Below are 25,976 nucleotides of genomic sequence, written 5' to 3'. Positions count from 1 at the left end.
CGTGCAATGGTCCAACAGACCTCCACAATATCTAATACATCGCTACACTTTACTGGTTCAACATGCGTGCTTGGAATATTCAACAAACAACCTACGGTTTCTCATGTCCAATCAGGAGTTAAAATTTTTCAAAAATTTCATTCTTTTTTTCACTTCCATCTTCATAGGCTAAAAATCATCATCCTACTTATGCATACGACACAAACGAAAAACGACACAACAAATCACAAACTCAATGCAATAACAAAACAAAACAAATGCAACAATATGAATACATCCCCCCACACTTAAATGAAGCATTGCCCTCAATGCGTCAAAACACAAAACACAAACAAACAACTCAACACAATGCAATGCAAAAAATGTAAAACGAAACTCCCCTGGTTTAAGTGTTGGCACTGTCCTCTTCAACGTCTGACAGCATCACGGAAGAATCATATTGGAACTTTGTTTGCGGAGGTGGCGGAATACGGGAAACTAAAAACAACAAAAATAAAATGCAAAAAACAGAATGAACAATAAAAACTAATTAAAAGAAAACAACACTGGGTTGCCTCCCAGTCAGCGCCTCTTTTTACAGTCGTCGGCCCGACTGCATGTTTCTTTTGCTCATGGTGGTTCATATCTAGTTTTTCTAACCACCTTCACCCACTTGAGAAATTGTTCAGTTAATTTCGTCTCATGCTTCCTCTGCTTTGATTTCTTGGGGATTCCTTTTAATCGATCCGGAGGAAGTTTCGGCTCAGTTTTAGATGCCTGCAAATTAGAGATAAAAATTTCAACAATAGAATTGTTAGCAGGTTGTGCAATAATTTCTTTCAACTTACCCTCATTCACATCTTTCTCATGTTCGTGTGACAAGTGATCATTGACATCAATATTATTAACAACACTGTCACAACTAGGAATTTTTAGGGTATCAAAAATATTAAACTTAACAATTTTCCCATCAAATTCCATAGTGAGAGTACCATTATCAACATCTATGATAGACTTTGATGTTTTAAAAAATGGTCTTTCGAGCAAAGTTGGGCTATTCAAATCATTATTTTTCATATCAAGCACATAGAAATCAGCAGGAAAAATCAAATTACCAACTTGCACAAGAACATCCTCTATCACTCCTCTAGGGAAAATAGTAGATCTATCAGCCATTTGAATAACGATTGCAGTTTCAGTCAAAGGCCCAAGATTTAAGGAAGCATAAACAGAGTATGACATAACATTAATCGATGCTCCTAAATCTAGCATGGCTGTGTCAAGCTGAACATCTTCTATTTTACAAGGAATCGAGAACATACCTGGGTCCTTGCATTTTGTGGGTACCTTTCTTTGAATTACGGCAGAAACCTGTTCTCCTAGTTCAACTTTCTGACATCCCTTCAGTTTTTGTTTTCTCTTCACAGTACACAACTCTTTTAAAAATTTAGCATAGCGAGATACTTGTTTGATAACATCTAACAAAGGAATATTTACCTCACATCTATGAAACACTTCATACAACCCCTTAATTCCATCATCTTTCCTAGACTCTTTCAATGCTAAGGGAAAAGGGGCTATAGGTTTATACTCAGAAAAAGGAGGAAACTTACCTCTTGGCGCATCCTTTGGAATTATTTCATTCTCTTCCAGTCTGAATTCCTCCACATCTTTGTTCTGAATTGGTTCTTGCACTACTTATGGACTAACTTTCAACTCTTTTCCACTCCTCAATGTGATTGCACTCACATTCTCCTTTGGATTCACCACTGTCTGCGATGGCAGACTGTTAGAATTCAGTGCCTCCAACCTGTTGATTGCGGTAGCCAACTTCCCCATCTGAGTGTTCAAGTGTTGGATACTTGCTCTCGTTTCTTGTTGAAAAGTGACAGTATTAGTAGCAAGATCCTTAACTATATTTTATAAAAACTCACCTTGCGTTGGAATTTGAGGACGTTGTGGTTGTGGAGGATACTGTGGCCTGAATGCTTGATTATTTGGTTGATTCACTGAAGGTGCAGGCTGATTCATTGCAGGATTTCCGTATCTGAGGTTTGGATGATCCTTCCAACCCGGATTGTACGTGTTCGAGTAAGGATCATAACTTCTCTATGGTGGCCCTGGAAATCATCCTGCTGCATTAACTTGCTCATTAGATCCTTCTTGAAGCGTGGGACACATGTCAGTTGCATGTCCCTTTGCAGTGCAAATTCCACAAACCTTCATATTTTGTCCATTTCCTACAGCCATTTGACGCACAAGAGACGTCAAATCAATCAGTCGTTGTTCAAGGGAAGAAAAATTTACCTCATTGACTTGTTTGGGTGCAGAATCACTTCTGTTTGCGCCAAATTGCTGAGAATTAGCAACCATGTTCTCGATCAAATTCCTTGCTTGTACTGGAGTTTTGTCCACAAAAACTCCTCCACTGGCCACATCTAGCATACTCCTGTCATGAGGCAACAAACCTTCATAGAAATATTGAATTAACAGGTTTTCACTTATCTGATGTTGCGGACAACTAGCAGCAAGCTTTTTGAACCGCTCCCAGTATTCATGCAGTGATTCTCCGGAGTATTGCTTGATTCCATAGATTTCCTTTCAGATGTTCGCGGCTCTAGAAGCTGGGAAATATTTCTCTAAGAAGATCCTCTTCATCTCTGTCCAGGTGGTGATGGATCCAGAGGGTAAATAGTACAGTCAATCCTTAGCAGCACTCTTCAAAGAGAAAAGAAAGGCTCTCAATTGGATCTGCTCCTCTGTGACTCCATGGGATTTCATACTCGTGCAAATCACATGGAATTCCATCAAATGCTTATGAGGATCCTCACCTGCAAGACCATTGAATGAAGGTAACAAATGTATTAGCCCAGATTTTAATTCAAAAGAATCATTAGCTTCTAAAGTAGGAAAAGTAATACATAAGGGCTGCTGGTTCAAATCAGGAGTGCCCAGTTGTCTCAAGCTCAGATTGGTGTTGTCAGTCAATGCTATTGTCAGATCTTCAACCACACGCTCGTCCTCTTGTAGTCTCTTATGAGATTCTGTCATTTGTCTATGCAAAGTTCTTTCTATCTCCGGGTCGTATGGAAATTCTTCTTCTAAATAGTCACCTGAAAGCATGAACAAACCCAAGAAGCACTAGGAAAGAATAAAAAAATAAAAGTAAAAACAAGAACACAAATAAATTAAACACTGTTCTCCGGCAACGGCGCCAAAATTTGGTAGCGCTTAGTCATATCGCGCCCAAATTACCCGACTCCAATCAGATAAACAAATTATGTAGCAGTGAGAGTAGGGATCGTTCCCACGAGAAAAGTGAAATTTATATAGTGTTCTTAAAATACTTAAATAATAAAAGGGGATTTTTTGAATTTTACTAACTACTATGCAAGAATTAAAATAAGAAAGATCAATAAACTAACGAGACTTGGTATCGGTCGACTACACCCTTGAAATTATTCATTCGATCATCGATTCCCTAAAAAAAATAATTAATTCACATTGAATATTCATCATTGGAAATTTAATTCCCGTTTCACCTTAATTTTAGTTAATTAGAAAACAACATTCTAAATTAACCCTTACCCCATAAATTAACCCGATAACAGCAATCTAGATTTAAATCCACGGTAGCATTCGAATAAGTAAAACTAATGAAGCTAGACAACACAAACACCAGCGGTTGTATTTAATCTAGTCAATTGTTGTTTCTACGATTTAATAAATTCAACAGCAGAAAATATTAATCATAGTTGCTTCACAAATTAGATGATTCAAACAATTACGGATTTGAATTCTAATTTAGCTATAAGTTTTATAATGAAATCACAGGCCTATAATCTCACATACAAGCATGACAATCAATTCAAAACAACTCTTGATACGCAATTTGGAATTAAACAATTGAAACTTGAATCTCACAAATAAAATAACTCAAGGGTTCGTCTTCCTCAACCAAGTACTAAAACTTAGCCACAACGATTCATGAATTTTCTAGCAAAATTCATGAAAGAAATTTAAATCTAAGAAAAAGAAGAAAAACCTAGCCGCCAATATGTTTCTTCAAGCTTCAAGCCGTCCAAAGATGATTCAGAATGATGCCCCCAAACTCTAAAATTCGTGATATATCTTTTAATTAAGGCAAGAGTCCTTAAAAATAAAAATTCCTAAATTACAGATTTTTTTCCGAACAGCACCTCTCGCTCGATCGGCAAGATGTTTCAGATCAAGCGAGCAAAAATTTTTGAACCTACTGTTTTGCAAATACAGCGGCCGCTCGATCGGCAAGATGTTGCAGATCGAGCGAGCAACTTTTTTCCTAGCGAGCAGCGATTTTGAAAAATTCATATCCGGAGATCTAGCCGTCAGATTGAGCTGAAATTTGGACAGCAGCTTCAATACATCTTGAATTTTATTCTGAATGGCGAAGATTGGATTTGAAGCTATCTATAATAAAAATGATTTTTGGATCATTGCTGCTCCGTAATTCTTCTCTTGCGCAATAGCTTTTCCATCTTTTCCTCTCTTGTTGCGCATCTTCTTCTTTTGTTATTTAATTTCTCTTTTTTCCAGTAAAATGCGACGTACTACACAATAAATCCGGAAGTATGTTATGCATACATGATAAATAAAATAAGAACAAAATTCTAAATTACAATTACAACATGTAAATGCATGCAAAACAACAACTAAACGATATTAAAATAAGCAACACAAACATGACTATCAGTGCCCCGTATCTCCATCCTCTAGAATTTGGTGCGACTATAAGGAGTATGCTGACACTAGGTGAACTTCTACAACCCAGGCCATTCACAATATAGCCCCCAAAAAGTCTAAACAAAAAGAGCCTTATAGCCCGATGAAATCAAAGATTTAGGCTCGAGATGAATGCATATAGAAACGCAAGGCATTAAACCATAATTCAATTAATAACAAGAGTTAAATCAACAAAATACAAGTTCCCCATTCTAAAACAAGTATTGATGCAAGTATGTGATTTAAGGGAAACTCAAGAACCATCTGTCTTGAGTGTTCTATCCCGCTTAAACGATGTCTGCTTGTACCTTTCGATTCAAAAGCTTCAAACACTAAAACAAATGCTCAAGGTAAAAACTCTTTACCGCTCTTCGTCTAACTCTTCGACGATCGACTTCTGCTAACTCTGGGCTCAACAAACTTCAAACGAATCTGTACGGAGGCAAAAGAAGATCAACAACGACAATCAAACCCAACTGCTAAAGGTTCAACAATTCAAACGAATCAAAATCCCAAAACTCAACCCGATGGCATAACGGCTATATTCTGATCAAACCGGAAACACAGACAACAGTATAATATCGCAATAAACTCAAACCAATACCAAAACAAGAATATTGATTCAAATCCAACACATCACAAAACTCCACTTTTTGAAATAGGCTTCCAAAAATCATAACAATTCCGAACGACGCTCTTTTTCAAAACCGACTGAGAATAAACGATAAGAACTAGTTCAAGAACATCATAAACAAAACTCATTTGATTCTAAAAACATTAGAAAATTGATGTATAACTGATCGGAGAAATACTTACGATAGAACGAAGCTCTCCCTGTTGGGATCACGAATCTTCCTTCAAAATTAATTTCTATCGGACGGATCAAGCAAACCGAGAGATCAGGAGCTTGAAGTTCACGCTTGGAGGAACAAAAATGGAGGAGAAGGCGTGTTGGAGGAGATGAAGTGAAGTCAAAGTCTTATAAATATCTAATAAAGCCGATATTTTCATTTTAGTCCCTGAAATTTCCAAAAATTTCAAAATAGACTCTGATCAAAATCAAATCGGCTCTTGAATTCTATAATCTCCGATTATCTCAAATAAACTCAATTAAGATAAATTTGGGGCGTTACACAAAGGCTGCTCAGGCGCGTACTGAGAGAGGACGGGTGACTTGGGAGGATTTCCGTCAGCAGTTTCAGAAATTATATTTTCCTCCAGCTGATCGTTGTACTCACTGTGGTGGGAAGCATCCTACAGCCTCATGTCGGAGAGCATCTGGTCCTTATTTTATCTGTGGCAATCAAGGGCATCTGCGGAGAGATTGTCCTACTCGTATGGGAGCTGCTAGTGGATCGTTATCACAGGCTGGATCTCAGGCTTCTACTCATCCACGTCAGCAGCCAGCACCACCTAGTTCTTCTAGTCTTCGCCCACAAACACAGGGGCAGGTATTTTCTCTTTCTCAGGAGCAGGCTACAGAGGGAAGCGATTGCATGTTGGAAGGTACCTTTTTGTTATGTGGTATTCCTGCACTTGTTTTAATTGATACCGGAGCATCACATTCATTTATTTCTAGCTATTTTGTTAAGAGAAATAGATTACCTTATGCATCATTAGACCTGGATTTAGTTGTATCTACTCCGCTGGAGCAGGAGGTAGTAACTAAGCATCTAGTGATGGGTTGTCTTCTAGAGTTTGAGGGACATGTGTTGTCTGTTAATCTGATGATTCTAGCGATGGCAGATTTTGATTGTATTTTGGGAATAGATTTGCTGACTTTGTATCACGCTACTGTGGATTGTTATTAGCGTCTGGTACAGTTTCACCAGGCTGACAGCTGGTACTTCTATGGTGAGGGAGCACGACCTCCGATGCCACTTGTGTCGGCTCTGAAGGCATGTCATGTCTTAGAGTCAGGTGGGGAGGGCTTCCTCATCTATGCAGTTGATATGTCCACGAGTAGTTTGGGTATTGATCAGTTACCTGTGGTCAGCGAATTTCCTGATGTATTTCCTGATGAGATTCCTGGTTTTCCTCCAGTTCGAGATATTGAATTTGGTATTGATCTAGTACCAGGAACATCGCCTATATCCCGAGAACCTTATCATCTGGCGCCGTCAGAGATGAGGGAATTGAAACAACAGTTGCAGGGCTTGCTTGATAAGGGATATATACGTCCGAGTGTATCTCCATGGGGAGCACCTGTTTTATTTGTCAAGAAGAAGGATGAATTAATGCGATTGTGTATTGATTACATGCAGTTGAATCGTGTCACCATTAAGAATAAGTATCCTTTGCCATGAATTGATGATATGTTCGATCAATTACAGGGTACTTATATTTATTCGAAGATAGATTTGAGATCGGGGTACCACCAGATGCGGGTACGAGACTCAAATATAGCTACTACTGCTTTCAGAACCAGATACGGTCATTATGAATCTCTGGTTATGCCATTTGGTTTGACGAATGCACCGGAAGTCTTTATGAATCTGATGAATCAAGTATTTCGAGAATATCTGGATAGATTTGTCATTGTCTTCATTGATGATATTCTTGTCTATTCCCACGAAAGGAATGAGCATGCACAACATCTGAGAATTGTTTTAAACACGTTACGGGAGAAGCAGCTGTATGCGAAATTGAGCAAGTGCGAGTTTTGGCTTGATTGGGTAGTGTTTCTGTGAGACCCCGATTCTAATCATCTAATCAAGAATTAATCCTATCAATAGACATCCAAAGATCCAAGAGATAAAGCAATTTTTTTTTTTTTTTTTTTTACACAGGGTGACGCGCGGGCGCGCATACAGACCTGCCCGGGCCTCCGAGAAAGGGAGCAGAACGCGCGGGCGCTCCTCACCAAGCGCGGGCGCGCATGGCCTGCTGTTTTAGCTCAAAATAAGGCTCCAAAAGTGCAATCCAACACCCGGAAAGGCTTCGACATGATCCAACTAACACTTTCCAACAACGAAGTATTCAATTACAAGAAAGAGTAGAACATGCATCAATTCTAAGTTCCAAAATCCAAAATACAAATCGAGTTCGAATACAATCTAAGTTTGATTTCAAATTCGACTTCTACAACAACAAGGCCTCACTCTATCAACTCATCCACCTAGCCATGCGATCTCTGACTCGGTCCTGCCCCACCTGTTGCCAAGCACACATACAAAGACAAGACAACAGCCGGATAATCCGGTGAGAATAATATTCCCAGTAAAAGAGACAAACATGCAATATCATAAAAACATCTCAAACGAAATGCATCATCTTCTAGATATTCATAAAACAACCATGAAATTCCACAAGCATGTCTAAAACTCAATTCATATGCATAAATGCAATGCATGTCTTTAAATCTGAGATTATCAAGTCGGATAATCAAAACATTTCAGCTTTTGCTTTTGGGATCCCGAGGACGAGATCACGTAAACAACTCACCGACTCTCCCGATCGAGGTGGTGCTACGTATCTTCATCCTCTAGACTTTGGTGCAACTATAAGGAGTATGCTAGCACTAGGTGAAACAGCTACACCCAGGCCACTCACAATATAATTCCCAAAACGTCTATCATCAAAAGGGCCGTCCTGCCCGCTATTCAAATCAGGGTTCATATGCTCAATATGAATGCAATGCAACATAACTCAAATAATCAATTAACATGCAAGTATGTGATTTTTCCGGAACACTCGAATCAAGTCGGATTCGAGTCATTCGTTCCATTCCATTCCAAGTCATCTTATACCTCTTTTCAACAACGTCGATGCTCCAAACCTGGAAACAACATCGATACAATAATTCCAAATCAAAATTCCATTCCAAATCAAGTTCAACGATAAAGATAATTCAATTCAACTTTCGAGGATGGATCAACTCGATACCAAACCTCGATCAACTCTTCAACGATTCGAAAGCTGCCAATTCGGAACTCCACGATCTTCAACTAATCTGCGGAGATAAAATCAATCCAATATCAATCCATTCAAAACGAGCAACTCCCAAAAAAACTCAAACGAATCTCCAATTTCCAAAATCTCAAATCGGTGGCATAACGGCTATAAATTCAACTAACCGAAAATGCAAACAGCATAATATCACTCTAAGAAACTCATATCAATCAACATTCAACCAAAACAATCCAATTCCAACAAATCACAAAACTCACTTTTTCGAAAATCCCTTCAAAAATTCATAACAAATCCGAACATCGCTCTAATTCAAAACTGACAGATAATAAACGATCAGAACTCCGCCAGGAACAACATACTAGAATCTAACTCGATTCTAACCACCTCCGAAAAACAAAACATATCCGATCGGAGAAATACTTACGGTATAACGAAGCTCTCTCAGCCGTGATCGCTAATCTGCCTTCAGAAATAATTTCTAACGGACGGATCGTGCTCGGGGTGAAATCCAAAAGCTTGAAAAGCTTATCTCACGCCTTCAATGGAGGAATCGGTTGGGAGAGAAGAGGGTGGAGTGAAGGAGAAGTCAAAACAAGGTATAAATATCTAATTAAGTCCATATTTGCGTTTTAGTCCCTGAAAAATCCGAAATTTGCAAAAAGGACCCTGATCAAAATCAAGTCGGCCCTTGAACTCTGGAATCTCCGATTATCTCAAATAAAGTCGATTAAGATAAAATCGGGGCGTTACAATTCTCCCCCTCTAAGAAAAGATTTCGTCCTCGAAATCGACACGGTTCCAACACGAACTCTGTTCTCCAAACTACTCCTTCAAGTTTGTCAATCAAAAGTCGACTCCTTCTCTACAGAAAATCCTCCTAAGCTCAGTTACAATCGAATCATCTCTGGTTTCAACTCAAGGCATAATATCCAAAGTTCGACTCGTCTAATCTGGCTGTCCGTCGTTCTGAGGATATCGAACTGAAAAAGTTGAAATCAGGCAACAAAATCTCATCGAAGTCCTTGCCGAAAGAATGAGCGCATCAAGGATCTCTGTCTAAACTGACAGACTTCAACAAAAACAAGACATCTGACGACCTCTGACAAGATATCAATCCTCTAATCTTGACTGAAAGTCATTCTGTACGGAAAACGGTAGCAGATTCCAACAATCGGTCAATCAAATCAGATAGTAGATAAAATAAGAACAGCTCAAAACATCGGTTGCTGCATACAATTCCTCAGATAAAATTCGCAGTAAGAAATCTCATACAATCTAATCCTCTTCTCTGCTTTCAAATCAGTTTCGTCTGCTAAAATAATTACTCCAACTCTTAAGATTAGAACAGATCACGTGAATTTCCGCATAAGACAAATAGAAGAACAGGTCTTCAAATCAATAAGATCGCTACGAGCTCAAAGTCCAGATTTAGACATTGAGTCTCAAGCATCTTCAACTGTCTCGATGTCTAGACTATAGCGCAATTCCACTTAATAAGAATACATCTCCAAAATCTCGATAAGAAAAGATCGCTGATCGACATAAATTCCATCATCAAATCATACAATCGAAGAAGACCATTCGATCCGAAAGAATTCAGACATCGAAGAAAAACATACAACTGCTCGGCACAAACATCTGCTATACGAGTCTCAAAAGCTCCGAAAGATCAGTACAATTCTCATTCCAAAAAGATAAGAAATCAGCGATAAAAATTCCTAGTCTCAACTAATTCTTCTAAAAGATCCGGTTAACAGAAGTTAACAACACTACTGGAGTATTCATCAATTCGACAATTCAACAATTTAATAGAGGCACGTTAAACATAAACAGATTCTTCAATAAGAAGGCAAGAGATTCGCCAGTATCTAACAGTCCAATAAGAATAGGAAACTCAATATCGAACGTTACCTGATCTGTCATTATCGGGTGCAGCCTGAGTCTGCGGATCCTCAGACAGAGCAAAAACTCGTGCCTGCTGTCTGGGAGGCTGGCTTGCATACTGATTACCTTCCTGAACATTCTGTTGCTGAGGTTGGAAAGAGTGGATAGTAGGTGCTTGCTGCTGAGGCTGAGCTGTCTGTCTCGGGAAAATTTCACTCTGAGCTTGCTGAGGAACACGCTGAGGACACGTTCTCGCAAAATGCCCCGCCTGGTTACAAATATGACAGCTTCCAAAAATACCTCTACACTGATCACTGGAGTGATGACCTCCGCAGTTGGCACAAGACATGCCTGACTGTCCCGAACTCTGTCCCGATCCATACTGCCTCGAACCACTCGAGCTCGAAGAACTGGTTCCGTGCTTCTTAAACTGCTTCCCCTTCGGGAGATAGTAATCCTTCCTGTTACCTCCACTGCTACCACCCTCAGAACTCGGTGGTTGGTTCTGAAACTGAAAGGATTGATTTTGGTAATGGAACGGTTGGTTTTGGTATTGAGAAGATTGTGCCTGAAACTGTCCTTGCTGCTGCTGAGGCACAAACTAATTTCCTCTCTGTCTCCACAAACCTGCTTCTGCTCCCTTTGCATGATTCATGGCATCCGCAAAGTTGTTAGGCCTGTTGGTATTTACCAACGCGAAGACGTCAGGGTTCAAACCATTGATGAACTGATCTGCCTTAGCTTCTTCATCTCCGGCAATTAGCGGTGCAAAACGCAACAGACTATCGAACTTAGCCACGTACTCTTCAATGTTCAGATTCCCTTGCTTCAGGTTGGCAAACTCTGCTCCCTTATCTTTGCGATACGAGATAGGGAAAAACCGCTTATAAAATTCCGATTTGAAAAGAGTCCAAGTAACTTCCGTACCTCTATTCTCCATTGCTTTCTTCGTCATGATCCACCAACTCTTAGCAACCCCACGAAGCTGATGAATGACTAACCTGATTCGACGTTCATCTGTGTAATCGATGGAATCGAACAACTGATCGATATCATCCAACCAACTCTCACAGTCAACTGGATTTTCAGTGCCCATCAACAATGGCGGATTAAAAGACTGAAACCTCTTCAGCAGGGTTTCCATAGGTGTCGCTGTAGCATCCATCTCAACAGTTTCAGTACTAGCTTGCTCAGTAGCAGGAATAACTGGTGGTGGGTTCCTGTTAATAACTCGTCGAGGACCCATCTGATTATCAAAGGTTGGGACACAAGATATCTCAATCGCGCAATTCGGTGCCCTTGCAACCTCTCAGAATTCCGGATACAGGTGAAATACAGTTCATATCTCAAATAATTCATGCTTCATATTTCAAATCACAAAATCATGTAAATCAAGTAATTCTCAACAACAAAGCATGCTCGCATGGTATTTAAATAAATCAATTTAAATAACTCAACCACATGCGAGAATCAATTCATGCAGACTCGATCTACCCCGCTCACTTCTAAATTCAGTCCAAGAATCTTATTGCTCTGATACCACTTAATGTGAGACCCCGATTCTAATCATCTAATCAAGAATTAATCCTATCAATAGACATCCAAAGATCCAAGAGATAAAGCAATTTTTTTTTTTTTTTTTTACACAGGGTGACGCGCGGGCGCGCATACAGACCTGCCCGGGCCTCCGAGAAAGGGAGCAGAACACGCGGGCGCTCCTCACCAAGCGCGGGCGCGCATGGCCTGCTGTTTTAGCTCAAAATAAGGCTCCAAAAGTGCAATCCAACACCCGGAAAGGCTTCGACATGATCCAACTAACACTTTCCAACAACGAAGTATTCAATTACAAGAAAGAGTAGAACATGCATCAATTCTAAGTTCCAAAATCCAAAATACAAATCGAGTTCGAATACAATCTAAGTTTGATTTCAAATTCGACTACTACAACAACAAGGCCTCACTCTATCAACTCATCCACCTAGCCATGCGATCTCTGACTCGGTCCTGCCCCACCTGTTGCCAAGCACACATACAAAGACAAGACAACAGCCGGATAATCCGGTGAGAATAATATTCCCAGTAAAAGAGACAAACATGCAATATCATAAAAACATCTCAAACGAAATGCATCATCTTCTAGATATTCATAAAACAACCATGAAATTCCACAAGCATGTCTAAAACTCAATTCATATGCATAAATGCAATGCATGTCTTTAAATCTGAGATTATCAAGTCGGATAATCAAAACATTTCAGCTTTTGCTTTTGGGATCCCGAGGACGAGATCACGTAAACAACTCACCGACTCTCCCGATCGAGGTGGTGCTACGTATCTTCATCCTCTAGACTTTGGTGCAACTATAAGGAGTATGCTAGCACTAGGTGAAACAGCTACACCCAGGCCACTCACAATATAATTCCCAAAACGTCTATCATCAAAAGGGCCGTCCTGCCCGCTATTCAAATCAGGGTTCATATGCTCAATATGAATGCAATGCAACATAACTCAAATAATTAATTAACATGCAAGTATGTGATTTTTCCGGAACACTCGAATCAAGTCGGATTCGAGTCATTCGTTCCATTCCATTCCAAGTCATCTTATACCTCTTTTCAACAACGTCGATGCTCCAAACCTGGAAACAACATTGATACAATAATTCCAAATCAAAATTCCATTCCAAATCAAGTTCAACGATAAAGATAATTCAATTCAACTTTCGAGGATGGATCAACTCGATACCAAACCTCGATCAACTCTTCAACGATTCGAAAGCTGCCAATTCGGAACTCCACGATCTTCAACTAATCTGCGGAGATAAAATCAATCCAATATCAATCCATTCAAAACGAGCAACTCCCAAAAAAACTCAAACGAATCTCCAATTTCCAAAATCTCAAACCGGTGGCATAACGGCTATAAATTCAACTAACCGAAAATGCAAACAGCATAATATCACTCTAAGCAACTCATATCAATCAACATTCAACCAAAACAATCCAATTCCAACAAATCACAAAACTCACTTTTTCGAAAATCCCTTCAAAAATTCATAACAAATCCGAACATCGCTCTAATTCAAAACTGACAGATAATAAACGATCAGAACTCCGCCAGGAACAACATACTAGAATCTAACTCGATTCTAACCACCTCCGAAAAACAAAACATATCCGATCGGAGAAATACTTACGGTATAACGAAGCTCTCTCAGCCGTGATCGCTAATCTGCCTTCAGAAATAATTTCTAACGGACGGATCGTGCTCGGGGTGAAATCCAAAAGCTTGAAAAGCTTATCTCACACCTTCAATGGAGGAATCGGTTGGGAGAGAAGAGGGTGGAGTGAAGGAGAAGTCAAAACAAGGTATAAATATCTAATTAAGTCCATATTTGTGTTTTAGTCCCTGAAAAATCCGAAATTTGCAAAAAGGACCCTGATCAAAATCAAGTCGGCCCTTGAACTCTGGAATCTCCGATTATCTCAAATAAAGTCGATTAAGATAAAATCGGGGCGTTACAGTTTCTCGGTCATGTGATATCTAGTGAAGGAATATCTGTGGATCCAAGTAAGATTGAGTCAGTGCTGAACTGGTCTTGTCTGATGACGGTTGCTGAGATCCGAAGTTTTTTGGGTTTAGCGGGTTATTACCGTCGGTTCATCGAGAATTTTGCACAGTTGTCTTGGCCTTTGACACAGCTGACACGGAAGGATGTTGCCTTCACATGGTCCTCGAATTGTGAGGAATCATTTCATGAGCTGCATAGACATCTTACTACTGCACCTGTGCTAGCTCTAACTTCTAGATTGGGAGGTTATATTGTCTACACTAATGCTTCTGGTCAGGGATTGGGATGTTTTTTGACACAGCGTGGACATGTTATAGTCTATGCTTCTCGACAGTTGAAGATGCATGAGACGAATTATCCAGTGCATGATCTCGAGTTAGCCGCCATTGTATTTGCGCTCAAGATTTGGAGACATTATTTATATGGAGAAAAGTTTGAGATATTTACGGATCATAAGATTCTGAAGTATTTATTCACTCAGGCAAAGTTGAATATGCGACAGAGACGCTGGATGAACTTATTGAAAGACTATGACTGTGAGATTAAGTATCATCCAGGTTCTGTCAATCTTACTGCTGATGCTCTAAGTCGGCAGGTAAGACTTTCTGCACTTCAGACTAGTGAATTATCTCATATGATTCAGGAGTGTTGTTAAATGAGTTTTACACTCAAGTACAAGAAAGGGAGAAATGAAATTCGTTTGTATACTATTTTATCTGAGCCAACATTGTACTCTCGGATCAGAGAAGCTCATACATCTGATGTTAAGACTCAGTGTTTGAAATGTATAGCCAATGGGGTTAATACATATGGATTCCATTATCAGACATATGGTTTATTATGCTTATCGAATCGAGTGGTTGTACCTGATGATGCAGAGCTCATGAATGATATTCTATCTCAAGCTCACAAGAGTCGATTATCAGTTCATTCTGAAAGCAAGAAAATGTATAAGGACTTGCGAACTAGATTCTGGTAAAAAGGGATGAAGCAAAGTGTTTATCAATTTGTTTCACGATGTCTTGTTTGTCAACAGGTCAAAGATGAACATCGACGACCAGGTAGATTATTGCAGAATCTTGAGATTCCCAATTGGAAGTGGGATCATGTGACTATGGATTTTGTCACCCACTTGCCTATGAATTCACGTCAGTGTGATGTTATCTGGGTCTATGTTGATCGTTTGACGAAATCAGCACACTTCATTCCATACAATAGAAAGTGTTCCTACGATCGCATGACACGCTTATACATCCAGGAGATAGTGCGATTACATGGGCTTCCAGTGAGCATAGTCAATGACAGAGATCCTTGGTTTACCTCACGTTTTGGGGTAGTTTTCAGCAAGCGTTGGGTAACACTCTGAGTCTAAGAACTGAATATCATCCAGAGACTGATAGCCAGTCAGAGCGCACTATTCGTACACTGGAGGATATGTTACGTTCCTGTTGGAAAACTGGCATTCAGATCAATCACGATTGATACCCGGTGCAGCGGAAGTTTAAAAATTTTATTATGGAACAATTCCATATTGTGGGTATCAACCGTTCAACGATTAAATTATAAGTGTGTGTAAAATTTAAATAACAATTATTAAATTTACCTTCAATCTCGAATCGAGATTATTGGACTCCAACAGATTTCTCTGCTCTTGTTGTCTCTCCCTGGAACCGATGAACTCCTTCAATCAGGTCCATGAATGGAGGTTTAATCCCTCTGATAGATTGCACTAGAAAATCTATCAGAAGTTTTCTGCGAAGAGAATAACGAATTTGATTCGCTTATTCCAGACTGCAATTCAAAATCACAGACCGGAATTTCTCTGACAGAGAGAGGGAGGGGTCGGCCGAAATATTCTTGAGAGGAGGCTAGGGTTTCGAAATTTTGCTCTCAAAATTATGACCAGTTGTTTTTAATTTCTGTACTGTAATAACTTATTTATAATGCAGGCCACTAACACCTTAGGGCCCATTAGTCATAAGTTGAGGCCCGACAAGCAAAGCCCGCATGTTCAGAAATTAATATAAAATTCATCGTGACTCCGATTGATAAACCGATTTTACCAATGTGCACAGAAACCATTTCTGCACATTTTAAAGTCAAGATAAATTTTCCTGAATCCGAATTCAGTGGTTTCCAAAAATGTACATCCCTATGTCATTTTAGGAAATCCTACTCCCTTACTCTTATTTAAGAAGTCCAACTTATTTATTCATTAAATTTAACTCTTTAAATTTAACTATCTCAACGGGGATTAAAACTCCATTACACTGTGTGACCCTCAATGGTTCAGGGATACAGCTAGCCGTGGGCTCACAACTCCTTGTGACTCGGAACAACGATTTCCGACTTGCCCAACGAATCATGGTAAAGCGCCTAGCAACATCGCCCCATGATTCCCTAGGTATCACTGATAGTGCCTACAAGAACCAGTAGATTCTGGTTAGCGTACAGTACGGTCCCTTCATCCATATATCCCGATCGAATCAACAACCATTGGTATATCGAGAGTCGCTCAAGATTCGATAACTATGCAATACATCTTGAAGATCAAATTAGTGACATCGCATGTGCTACTAAGAAACCATTTCTTAAATCACATCAATTACTCTGGCCAGAGATTCGTCACACTAATATCTCCTCAGATCGCATAGGATATCCACACTCGCAAGTATGTGGTGAATCCTTGACAACAATGCATCGACTCCTATATGTGTTGTAACTGTACCCAATCCCGACACCTGATGACCCCCATAGAGTCGGTAAACGAGTCAAAGCACAGTACTAGCATATAGAGTCTCCATGATGTTTCAAGTAGTAAGGACTAATGGTGTACAACCAAAACCGCGGACTTTATCCACTCGATAAGTGATAACCACTTGGAAAGTTCGGATAGGGTAGTTCGATTATTCATCCTATGAATATCCATTTGCATGCTTCGAACATCTCCATGTTCCCTACCAATGAAATGTGGTACTCCGCATCGCAAATGCTAGTCTCAAACTCGAGCGATCCTTATCCTTATTATCGGACGGCTCAATCGACTAGGAACAGTTTAGAATATACATTGACTATAAGATGTATTTCATGATAGACATCCCCATGTTCTACCACATCTTACATACACTATAGTATATTCAAGGTCTTTATCAAAACAACAATAGTATATCACAATATAACAATATGAAGAAAGATAAAGTCATTGCCATTAATAAAAGTGTAAATTATATTAAACAAAAGATCGTTTGTACAAAGAGTCATCAAAGCCCATAGCCACAAGTTGGCTCACTGGGCACCCACTCTTTCAATCTCCCACTTGCCCTATAGCCAACTAGTCATACTACGTAGACCCATTGCTTCGCGATGTTTGTCAAACAATGGTCCTGGCAAGGGCTTAGTAAGCGGATCAGCGATATTGTCTGCAGAGGCCACTCGTTCGACAGTGATGTCTCCTCTTTCCACAATCTCCCGGATGATGTGGTATTTCCTCAGTACGTGTTTGGATCTTTGATGAGACCTTGGTTCCTTTGCTTGAGCAACGGCACCCGTGTTGTCACAGTACACCGGGACTGGACCAACAAATTCAGGAATGACGCCCAACTCTTGGACGAACTTCCTCATCCAAACGGCCACTTTAGCAGCAGCTGATGCTGCAATGTATTCAGCCTCAGTGGTGGAATCCGCTGTGGTGTCCTGCTTGGAACTCTTCCAAGAGACAGCACCGCCATTGAGCATGAACACAAATCCAGAGGTTGACTTCGAGTCATCCACGTCACTTTGGAAGCTAGAGTCGGTATAGCCTTCCAATTTCAGATCTCGTCCTCCAAATACCATGAACATATTCTTAGTCCTTCGTAAGTACTTAAGAATGTCCTTCACGGCTTTCCAATGCATTTGACCGGGATTAGCTTGATATCTGCTCGTGACACTCAGAGCAAATGCTAGATATCATCCCATACATGATACTACCTATAGCTGACGCATATGGTACATGTGTCATATTCTCTATCTCTTCATCAGTCTTGGGACACATAGACTTGGATAGAGAAACTCCATGACACATGGGTAGATGTCCTCTCTTGGACCCATCCATTGAAAACCATTTCAATATGGTGTCGATGTAGGTTGATTGAGTGAGTCCTATCATTCTCTTAGATTTATCTCTATAGATCTGTATCCCAAGAATGTAGGATGCCTCACCCAAATCCTTCATCGAGAATCTACCTGATAACCATATCTTTGTTGACTGTAACATCCCTACATCATTCCCAATGAGTAGGATGTCATCAACATAAAGTACTAAGAATGTCACTGCATCCTTAACTACTTTCTTGTACACGCACGGTTCCTCCGGGTTCTTGATGAAACCAAAATCTTTTATTGTTTCATCAAATTTCTGGTTCCAACTTCTTGATGCTTGTTTTAGACCATAAATTGATCTCTGAAGCTTGCATACCTTATGCTCGCTTCCCATGGATGTGAACCCCTCTGGCTGCTTCATATAGATTTCTTCCTTAATGTCTCCATTAAGAAAAGCAGTCTTCACATCCATTTGCCATATTTCATAGTCATACCATGCAGCTATGGCAATAAGGATTCTTATGGACTTGAACATTGCAACTGGTGAAAAGGTTTCATCATAGTCAACTCCTTGTCTTTGAGTGTAACCTTTCGCCACCAATCGCGCCTTGTAGGTCAATACCTTACCATCAGGCCCAAGCTTTCTCTTGTAGATCCATTTACACCCTATTGGAACAATTCCATCAGGAGGATCTACTAAAGACCAAACTTGGTTTGTATGCATTGAATCCAATTCAGACTGCATAGCTTCAAGCCATAAATTTGAATCCGCATCAGAAATTGCTTCCTTGAAGTTTCTTGGATCACATCCAATGTCAGGTTCATCTTGATCCCCTTCAAGAAGAAGACCATATCGAACAGGAGGTCTAGAAGTCCTCTCGGATCTTCTAGGTTCAGGCGTGTCCAGTAATGGTTCCTGAGGCGTAGGATCGTTATTTTGTATTTCGGGTTCTTCTCGAACTTCTTCGAGTTCCATCATCTCGCCTTTCTTATCCAATAAGAACTCCTTCTCCAAGAAGGTGGCATTCCTAGAAACAAACACCTTTGTTTCAGCAGGATAATAGAAATAATATCCGATTGAATTCTTCGGATACCCTACAAAATAACATAAGCTGGATCGACTATCCAACTTATCTCCCACTGTCCGCTTCACGTAAGCAGGACATCCCCAAATCCTCAAGTACGAATACTTAGGAGCTTTGCCATTCCATAACTCGTATGGTGTTTTGTTCACTGCTTTAGTGTGGACGTTGTTCAACAACAATACCGCCGTTTCAAGAGCATAGCCCCAAAACGAAGGTGGAAGCTCAGTGAAGCTCATCATGGATCGAACCATGTCCAACAAAGTTCGATTACGACGCTCCGATACACCATTCAACTGTGGTGTCATAGGAGGAGTCCACTGAGAGAGAATCCCATTCTCTTTTAGATAGTCCAAAAACTCGGTACTTAAGTATTCTCCACCTCGATCCGATCGAAGTGCTTTAATACTTTTACCTAGCTTGTTTTCTACTTCAGCCTTGAATTCTTTGAACTTTTCAAATGCTTCAGACTTATATTTCATTAAATATAAATACCCATACCTTGAATAATCGTCAGTAAAGGTAATGAAGTAGGTGTGGCCATATTGAGTCCCAACTCTAAATGGTCCACAAACATCTGTATGGATCAAATCCAACAGATTTTGACTACGTTCAGGCTTCCCCTTAAAAGGAGATTTAGTCATTTTCCCTTTTAGACAGGATTCACAAGTAGGTAGAGAGTTAATATCAGACATATCAAATATGCCCTCTCCCACTAGCTTGTTCATCCTCCTTGAGGAAATATGACCTAGCCTAGCATGCCAAAGGTTCGCTGGGTTTTGACTATCGATTTTCCTTTTGTTTGTTGTCGCCGGTTTATCAATATAATTTATTGGAACGTCTTTTAGTTTTAAGTTGTATAGATCGTTTTCAAGTTGTCCATTTCCAATCAAACATTCATTCTTGTAAATATTGCAAATCCCATTCACAAAATTGCAAGAATAACCATCTCTATCTAGCATAGAAACAGAAATAATGTTTTTAATTAAATCCGGAACAAATAAAACATCTCTTAAAAATAACTTAAAACCATTCTGCAAAATTAAACAAACATCTCCAATGGCTGTAGCTTCAACTCTGGAACCATTCCCGAGCCTCAGCTGGGTCTCACCCATTCTAAGCCTGCGACTTCTTGTCATCACCTGCAAATCATTGCAAATGTGAGATCCACATCCGGTATCCAATACCCAAGAAGTAGTATTAAGTGAAATGTTTATTTCAATATAGAACATACCCTTTGCAGTTCCCAACTGCTCTAGATATTCCTTGCAGTTGCGCTTCCAATGACCGGACTTCTTGCAGTAATGGCAAACATCCTTGGATTTTCCATTGTTTGAAGCCTTTGTCTTGTGCTTCTTCTCGGGCTCGACTTTCTTGGGTGGGGCAGAACGTTTCTTGCCTTTCATACTTGGCCCCTTCTTAGCAGAAGATGAGGAGCCCACCAAGAAAGCTGGCTTATCCTTCTTAAGTGTGGATTCATATGTCACAAGCATATTGACCATCTCTTCAAGGGTGGACTCTATCTTGTTCATATTAAAATTTACCACAAATCCGTCAAACGAAGAAGGAAGAGACAGAAGCAGTAAATCCACGTTGAGTTCATGCTCCAACACCAAATCCAGGGTCGCTAACTTTTGTATGAGCCAAATCACTCGTACCCCATGATCACGGACCGAAGTCCCTTCACGCATGCGACACGTCATTAGCTCCTTAACAGTAGCGAACCTTTCAGCCCTCGATTGAGCCCCAAAAAGTTCCTTGAGTTGAGCGTGAATGTCAGCAGCATTCACGGTGTCCTCAAATCGCCTCTGGAGTTCATCAGACATCGAGGCTTGCATATAGCATTTGGTCTTGATGTCATGGTCCCACCATGCATCAAGTTTGGCCAATTCCTCCGGACTTACGTCAGCTGGTGCTTCCTTCGGAGGTGATTTCTCTAACACGTAGAGCATCTTCTCCGAAGTCAAGACAATCTTCAACTTCCGGAACCATTCCGTATAGTTTGCGCCAGTTAACTTGTTTTGTTCGAGGATCGAGAATAAAGGATTACGCGAATTCATCGTATGAAATACTGAAAAGAAAAACAGACATATATCAATGATTGTTTAAGCAATTTACTAAGACATAAAATAGGCGAAATTTAATTTTATGAATCTCACTCCCACTATTTTAACGATTTCACTACCCTCTAGTGAAAACGGGAAACTTTTTCCTTAGTGAGAACATGGAGTCCAATTGACAAACTTATGGTCCCGAATAATATCAGCCAACCATAATTCTCAAAAGGTAGAGCCCAATTGCTTCCAAAGCAACCCCCATGTGTTTACCTCATGTCCAATAAGGGCCCAATAATATGACGCCGTTTAAAGTGACATGTCAAGATGACCCATCAATATTAAGTTGTGATGGACGGTCGCCATGTGGATCCCCCAATAATATGAGCCGATCCCATGGGAGTTCCACCCAACTTACAACATTTGTCGATCCATTGTACAGCTTTCCGACGAACGGGCCCCCCCAATAATATGAGCCGGACCGTATCCGCGGGTAGCATCTCATACATTGATCGTTGATGGAAGGTAGGAATATTTAAACAAATTTAAATTTCCTTTATTTATCTTGATATCAATTTTAAATCATATTTAAAATGAGGGATTTTTAATTATAAAAATTTGTCTCATCAATTTCAAATTATTGCATGCTTGCCGGATTCACGCAATTATGTCTAAAACATGCATACAATCATAATATCATATATTATATAGGATGATCGATTCCATTTCTAATTGACCCGTGGTTGCCAATCACGAGTCTTAGTCCAATCCTAGGTAATATGCAGTATGCAATGCAGTCCTATTACATGTGCTTTCAATTTACATTTCTTCTGTCTTTATTGTCTGTTGGGCCCACCATCTTCAAATCTTGATCTCCCACTAAATCTAATGTATTTACAATAAATAACAATGACAAGTAGGGGATACATTTTTAGGGGTGGGAACGGGCCATAAACCAAGCCCACTTTTATTACATATGACATTCATACTGGGCCATAAACCAGGCCCATTAATAAAACCAACAATAATAAAAACAAATGTAAATTCCTAACATACACCTACAAAATTGGTCATGGCAATCGATCATCCTTATCCAATAACATTTAATTCAAAATTAATTTATTGGATAACATGCAGTGGCAATTCAAATTTAAACAGGATAAAATATTTTATATATAAAATCTCATTTTACATATAAAATCATATTTTATCTCTTTATCAAATAAAATCATATTTTATCTACAAAATCCAATTTTATGGATAAAATCATATTTTACTCAATATATTCATAAGATCAAATCTTATCATCAATTGTACCAAAAATAATTGATTTCAAAATTCAATTTAAGGATAAAATATTAAAATTTTCCAAAAATTCAAATTTATCCAAAAATCAATTTTAAAGTTTACGGACTCGAACAATTCGATCCGAAATCTCGTGAACCAATCAAAAACAATTTTTTTTGACCGGACCAAAAATAAAATTTTAACACATTAAAATTAATTTTAAATAAAAATTTAATTTTTCCCGCGGGCCGCCCGGGACACTCCCGGGCCGGCCCGCGCCACAGCCCGGCTGCCCCTTTAGGGCAGCAACAGTTGCTGCCCTGGCGGCGCCGTGCGCCGCCCTGGGCAGCGCCCAGCGCTGCCCTGGCGGCGCTGAGCGCCGCCCCTGGGCGACGGCGCCGCCCGGGGCAGCAACAATTGCTGCCCCACCGGGCAGCGATCCAATCGCTGCCCGGGTTTTGCCCCGAAATTTTTTTTTTAATTTTTATTTAAAAATATTTATTTTGTTTCAAAAACCGAGACTCAAAATTTTTTGTACAATCGATTAATTTAATCGTTTGATCTGAGCAACCTGGCTCTGATACCACTCTTGGAAAACTGGCATTCAGATCAATCACGATTGATACCCGGTGCAGCGGAAGTTTAAAAATTTTATTATGGAACAATTCCATATTGTGGGTATCAACCGTTCAACGATTAAATTATAAGTGTGTGTAAAATTTAAATAACAATTATTAAATTTTACCTTCAATCTCGAATCGAGATTATTGGACTCCAACAGATTTCTCTGCTCTTGTTGTCTCTCCCTGGAACCGATGAACTCCTTCAATCAGGTCCACGAATGGAGGTTTAATCCCTCTGATAGATTGCACTAGAAAATCTATCAGAAGTTTTCTGCGAAGAGAATAACGAATTTGATTCGCTTATTCCAGACTGCAATTCAAAATCACAGACCGGAATTTCTCTGACAGAGAGAGGGAGGGGTCGGCCAAAATATTCTTGAGAGGAGGCTAGGGTTTCGAAATTTTGCTCTCAAAATTATGACCAGTTGTTTTTAATTTCTGTACTGTAATAACTTATTTATAATGCAGGCCACTAACACCTTAGGGCCCATTAGTCATAAGTTGAGGCCCGACAAGCAAAGCACGCATGTTCAGAAATTAATATAAAATTCATCGTGACTCCGATTGATAAACCGATTTTACCAATGTGCACAGAAACCATTTTTGCACATTTTAAAGTCAAGATAAATTTTCCTGAATCCGAATTCAGTGGTTTCCAAAAATGTACATCCCTATGTCATTTTAGGAAATCCTACTCCCTTACTCTTATTTAAGAAGTCCAACTTCTTTATTCATTAAATTTAACTCTTTAAATTTAACTATCTCAACGGGGATTAAAACTCCATTACACTGTGTGACCCTCAATGGTTCAGGGATACAGCTAGCCGTGGGCTCACAACTCCTTGTGACTCGGAACAACGATTTCCGACTTGCCCAACGAATCATGGTAAAGCGCCTAGCAACATCGCCCCATGATTCCCTAGGTATCACTGATAGTGCCTACAAGAACCAGTAGATTCTGGTTAGCGTACAGTATGGTCCCTTCATCCATATATCCCGATCGAATCAACAACCATTGGTATATCGAGAGTCGCTCAAGATTCGATAACTATGCAATACATCTTGAAGATCAAATTAGTGACATCGCATGTGCTACTAAGAAACCATTTCTTAAATCACATCAAGTACTCTGGCCAGAGATTCGTCACACTAATATCTCCTCAGATCGCATAGGATATCCACACTCGCAAGTATGTGGTGAATCCTTGACAACAATGCATCGACTCCTATATGTGTTGTAACTGTACCCAATCCCGACACCTGATGACCCCCATAGAGTCGGTAAACGAGTCAAAGCACAGTACTAGCATATAGAGTCTCCATGATGTTTCAAGTAGTAAGGACTAATGGTGTACAACCAAAACCGCGGACTTTATCCACTCGATAAGTGATAACCACTTGGAAAGTCCGGATAGGGTAGTTCGATTATTCATCCTATGAATATCCATTTGCATGCTTCGAACATCTCCATGTTCCCTACCAATGAAACGTGGTACTCCGCATCGCAAATGCTAGTCTCAAACTCGAGCGATCCTTATCCTTATTATCGGACGGCTCAATCGACTAGGAACAGTTTAGAATATACAGTGACTATAAGATGTATTTCATGATAGACATCCCCATGTTCTACCACATCTTACATACACTATAGTATATTCAAGGTCTTTATCAAAACAACAATAGTATATCACAATATAACAATATGAAGAAAGATAAAGTCATTGCCATTAATAAAAGTGTAAATTATATTAAACAAAAGATCGTTTGTACAAAGAGTCATCAAAGCCCATAGCCACAAGTTGGCTCACTGGGCACCCACTCTTTCAGTTCCTATGTTATGGATTTTGGTAGGGGTGCAAACGAACCGAATCAAGCCGAATAATGGTAAAGTTTTAAGGCTCGAATTCGGCTCAATAAGAGTATATTCGAGTTCGAGCTTGATTCGAAGTTCGATAATTTCAAATATTTTGGCTCGAGATCGTCTTGAAATGAAGTTCGAGTTCGAGTTCGGTTCGAAATATTCGAACCTATTCGTGAACTATTCGGATATTATGATTCGAAAAACTTGAAATGTTTGAAAAATTTCGAAATTTCTATATATTTATTATATAATTATATTATATTAATTAAATATTAAGGCTCGCGAACTATTCACAAACTATCGAACAGAGTATTTTGGCTCGAGCTCGGCTCAAAAAAAGTTCAAACATATTCAAATTCGGCTCGAGTTCGATAAGCTCCAATACAAATCAAATATTTATCGAGCGGACTCGTAAAGCTCACGAACAGGTTCGGTTCGTTTGCACCCCTAGATTTTGGTTTGTCTTGGCAGGATCAGTTACCTTTGATCGAATTTACCTACAATAACAGTTATCATCGTAGTATTGATATGACACCTTTCGAGGCATTGTATGGTCGCCGATATCGTACTCCGTTATTCTGGGATAAGGTAGGAGAACGGAAAGTTGAGGTTCCCGATTTGGTGCAACAGATTGTTGGTAAGGTCTATTTGATCAAGCGGAGGATTAAAGCTGCACAAGATAGACAAGCCAGTTATGCTAATATTCACCGAAGACCACTGCAGTTCGAGCCTGGTGAATATGTTTTTCTGCGAGTGTCACCTTTCAGGAAGGTGATGAGATTCGGTTTGAAAGGCAAGTCATCACCCCGTTTCATTGGTCCTTTTCAGATATTGGAAAAGATCGGAGATGTTGCATATCGTTTGGATTTACTGCCATATCTT

General features: G+C 39.7%; 2 protein-coding genes across 2 annotated transcripts in view; one reads left to right on the top strand and one right to left on the bottom strand.

Annotated features, from left to right (window-relative positions):
- Positions 1 to 385: 385 nt before the first annotated feature.
- LOC140862765 (uncharacterized) lies at positions 386 to 2,352 on the bottom strand. The gene is made up of 6 exons (XM_073265801.1): positions 2,125 to 2,352; positions 1,914 to 2,043; positions 1,729 to 1,853; positions 1,593 to 1,656; positions 1,302 to 1,541; positions 386 to 477 (listed from the first exon to the last, which is right to left on the bottom strand). Exons 1-6 carry the CDS (start codon positions 2,350 to 2,352, stop codon positions 386 to 388), a joined length of 879 nt encoding a protein of 292 aa, XP_073121902.1.
- A 3,725-nt stretch (positions 2,353 to 6,077) lies between these two features.
- LOC140862759 (uncharacterized) overlaps positions 6,078 to 25,976 on the top strand; it is a 38,269-nt gene continuing 18,370 nt past the window's right edge. The window contains exon 1 of the mRNA XM_073265797.1: positions 6,078 to 6,246. Coding sequence (XP_073121898.1) covers positions 6,078 to 6,246 — 169 coding nt within the window. The remainder of the gene's footprint in view (positions 6,247 to 25,976) is intronic.

The sequence above is a fragment of the Henckelia pumila genome, chromosome 1, assembly GCF_033568475.1.
Source record: "Henckelia pumila isolate YLH828 chromosome 1, ASM3356847v2, whole genome shotgun sequence".
Lineage (NCBI taxonomy): Eukaryota > Viridiplantae > Streptophyta > Magnoliopsida > Lamiales > Gesneriaceae > Henckelia > Henckelia pumila.
This window is presented reverse-complemented; position numbering and strand designations above follow the sequence as displayed.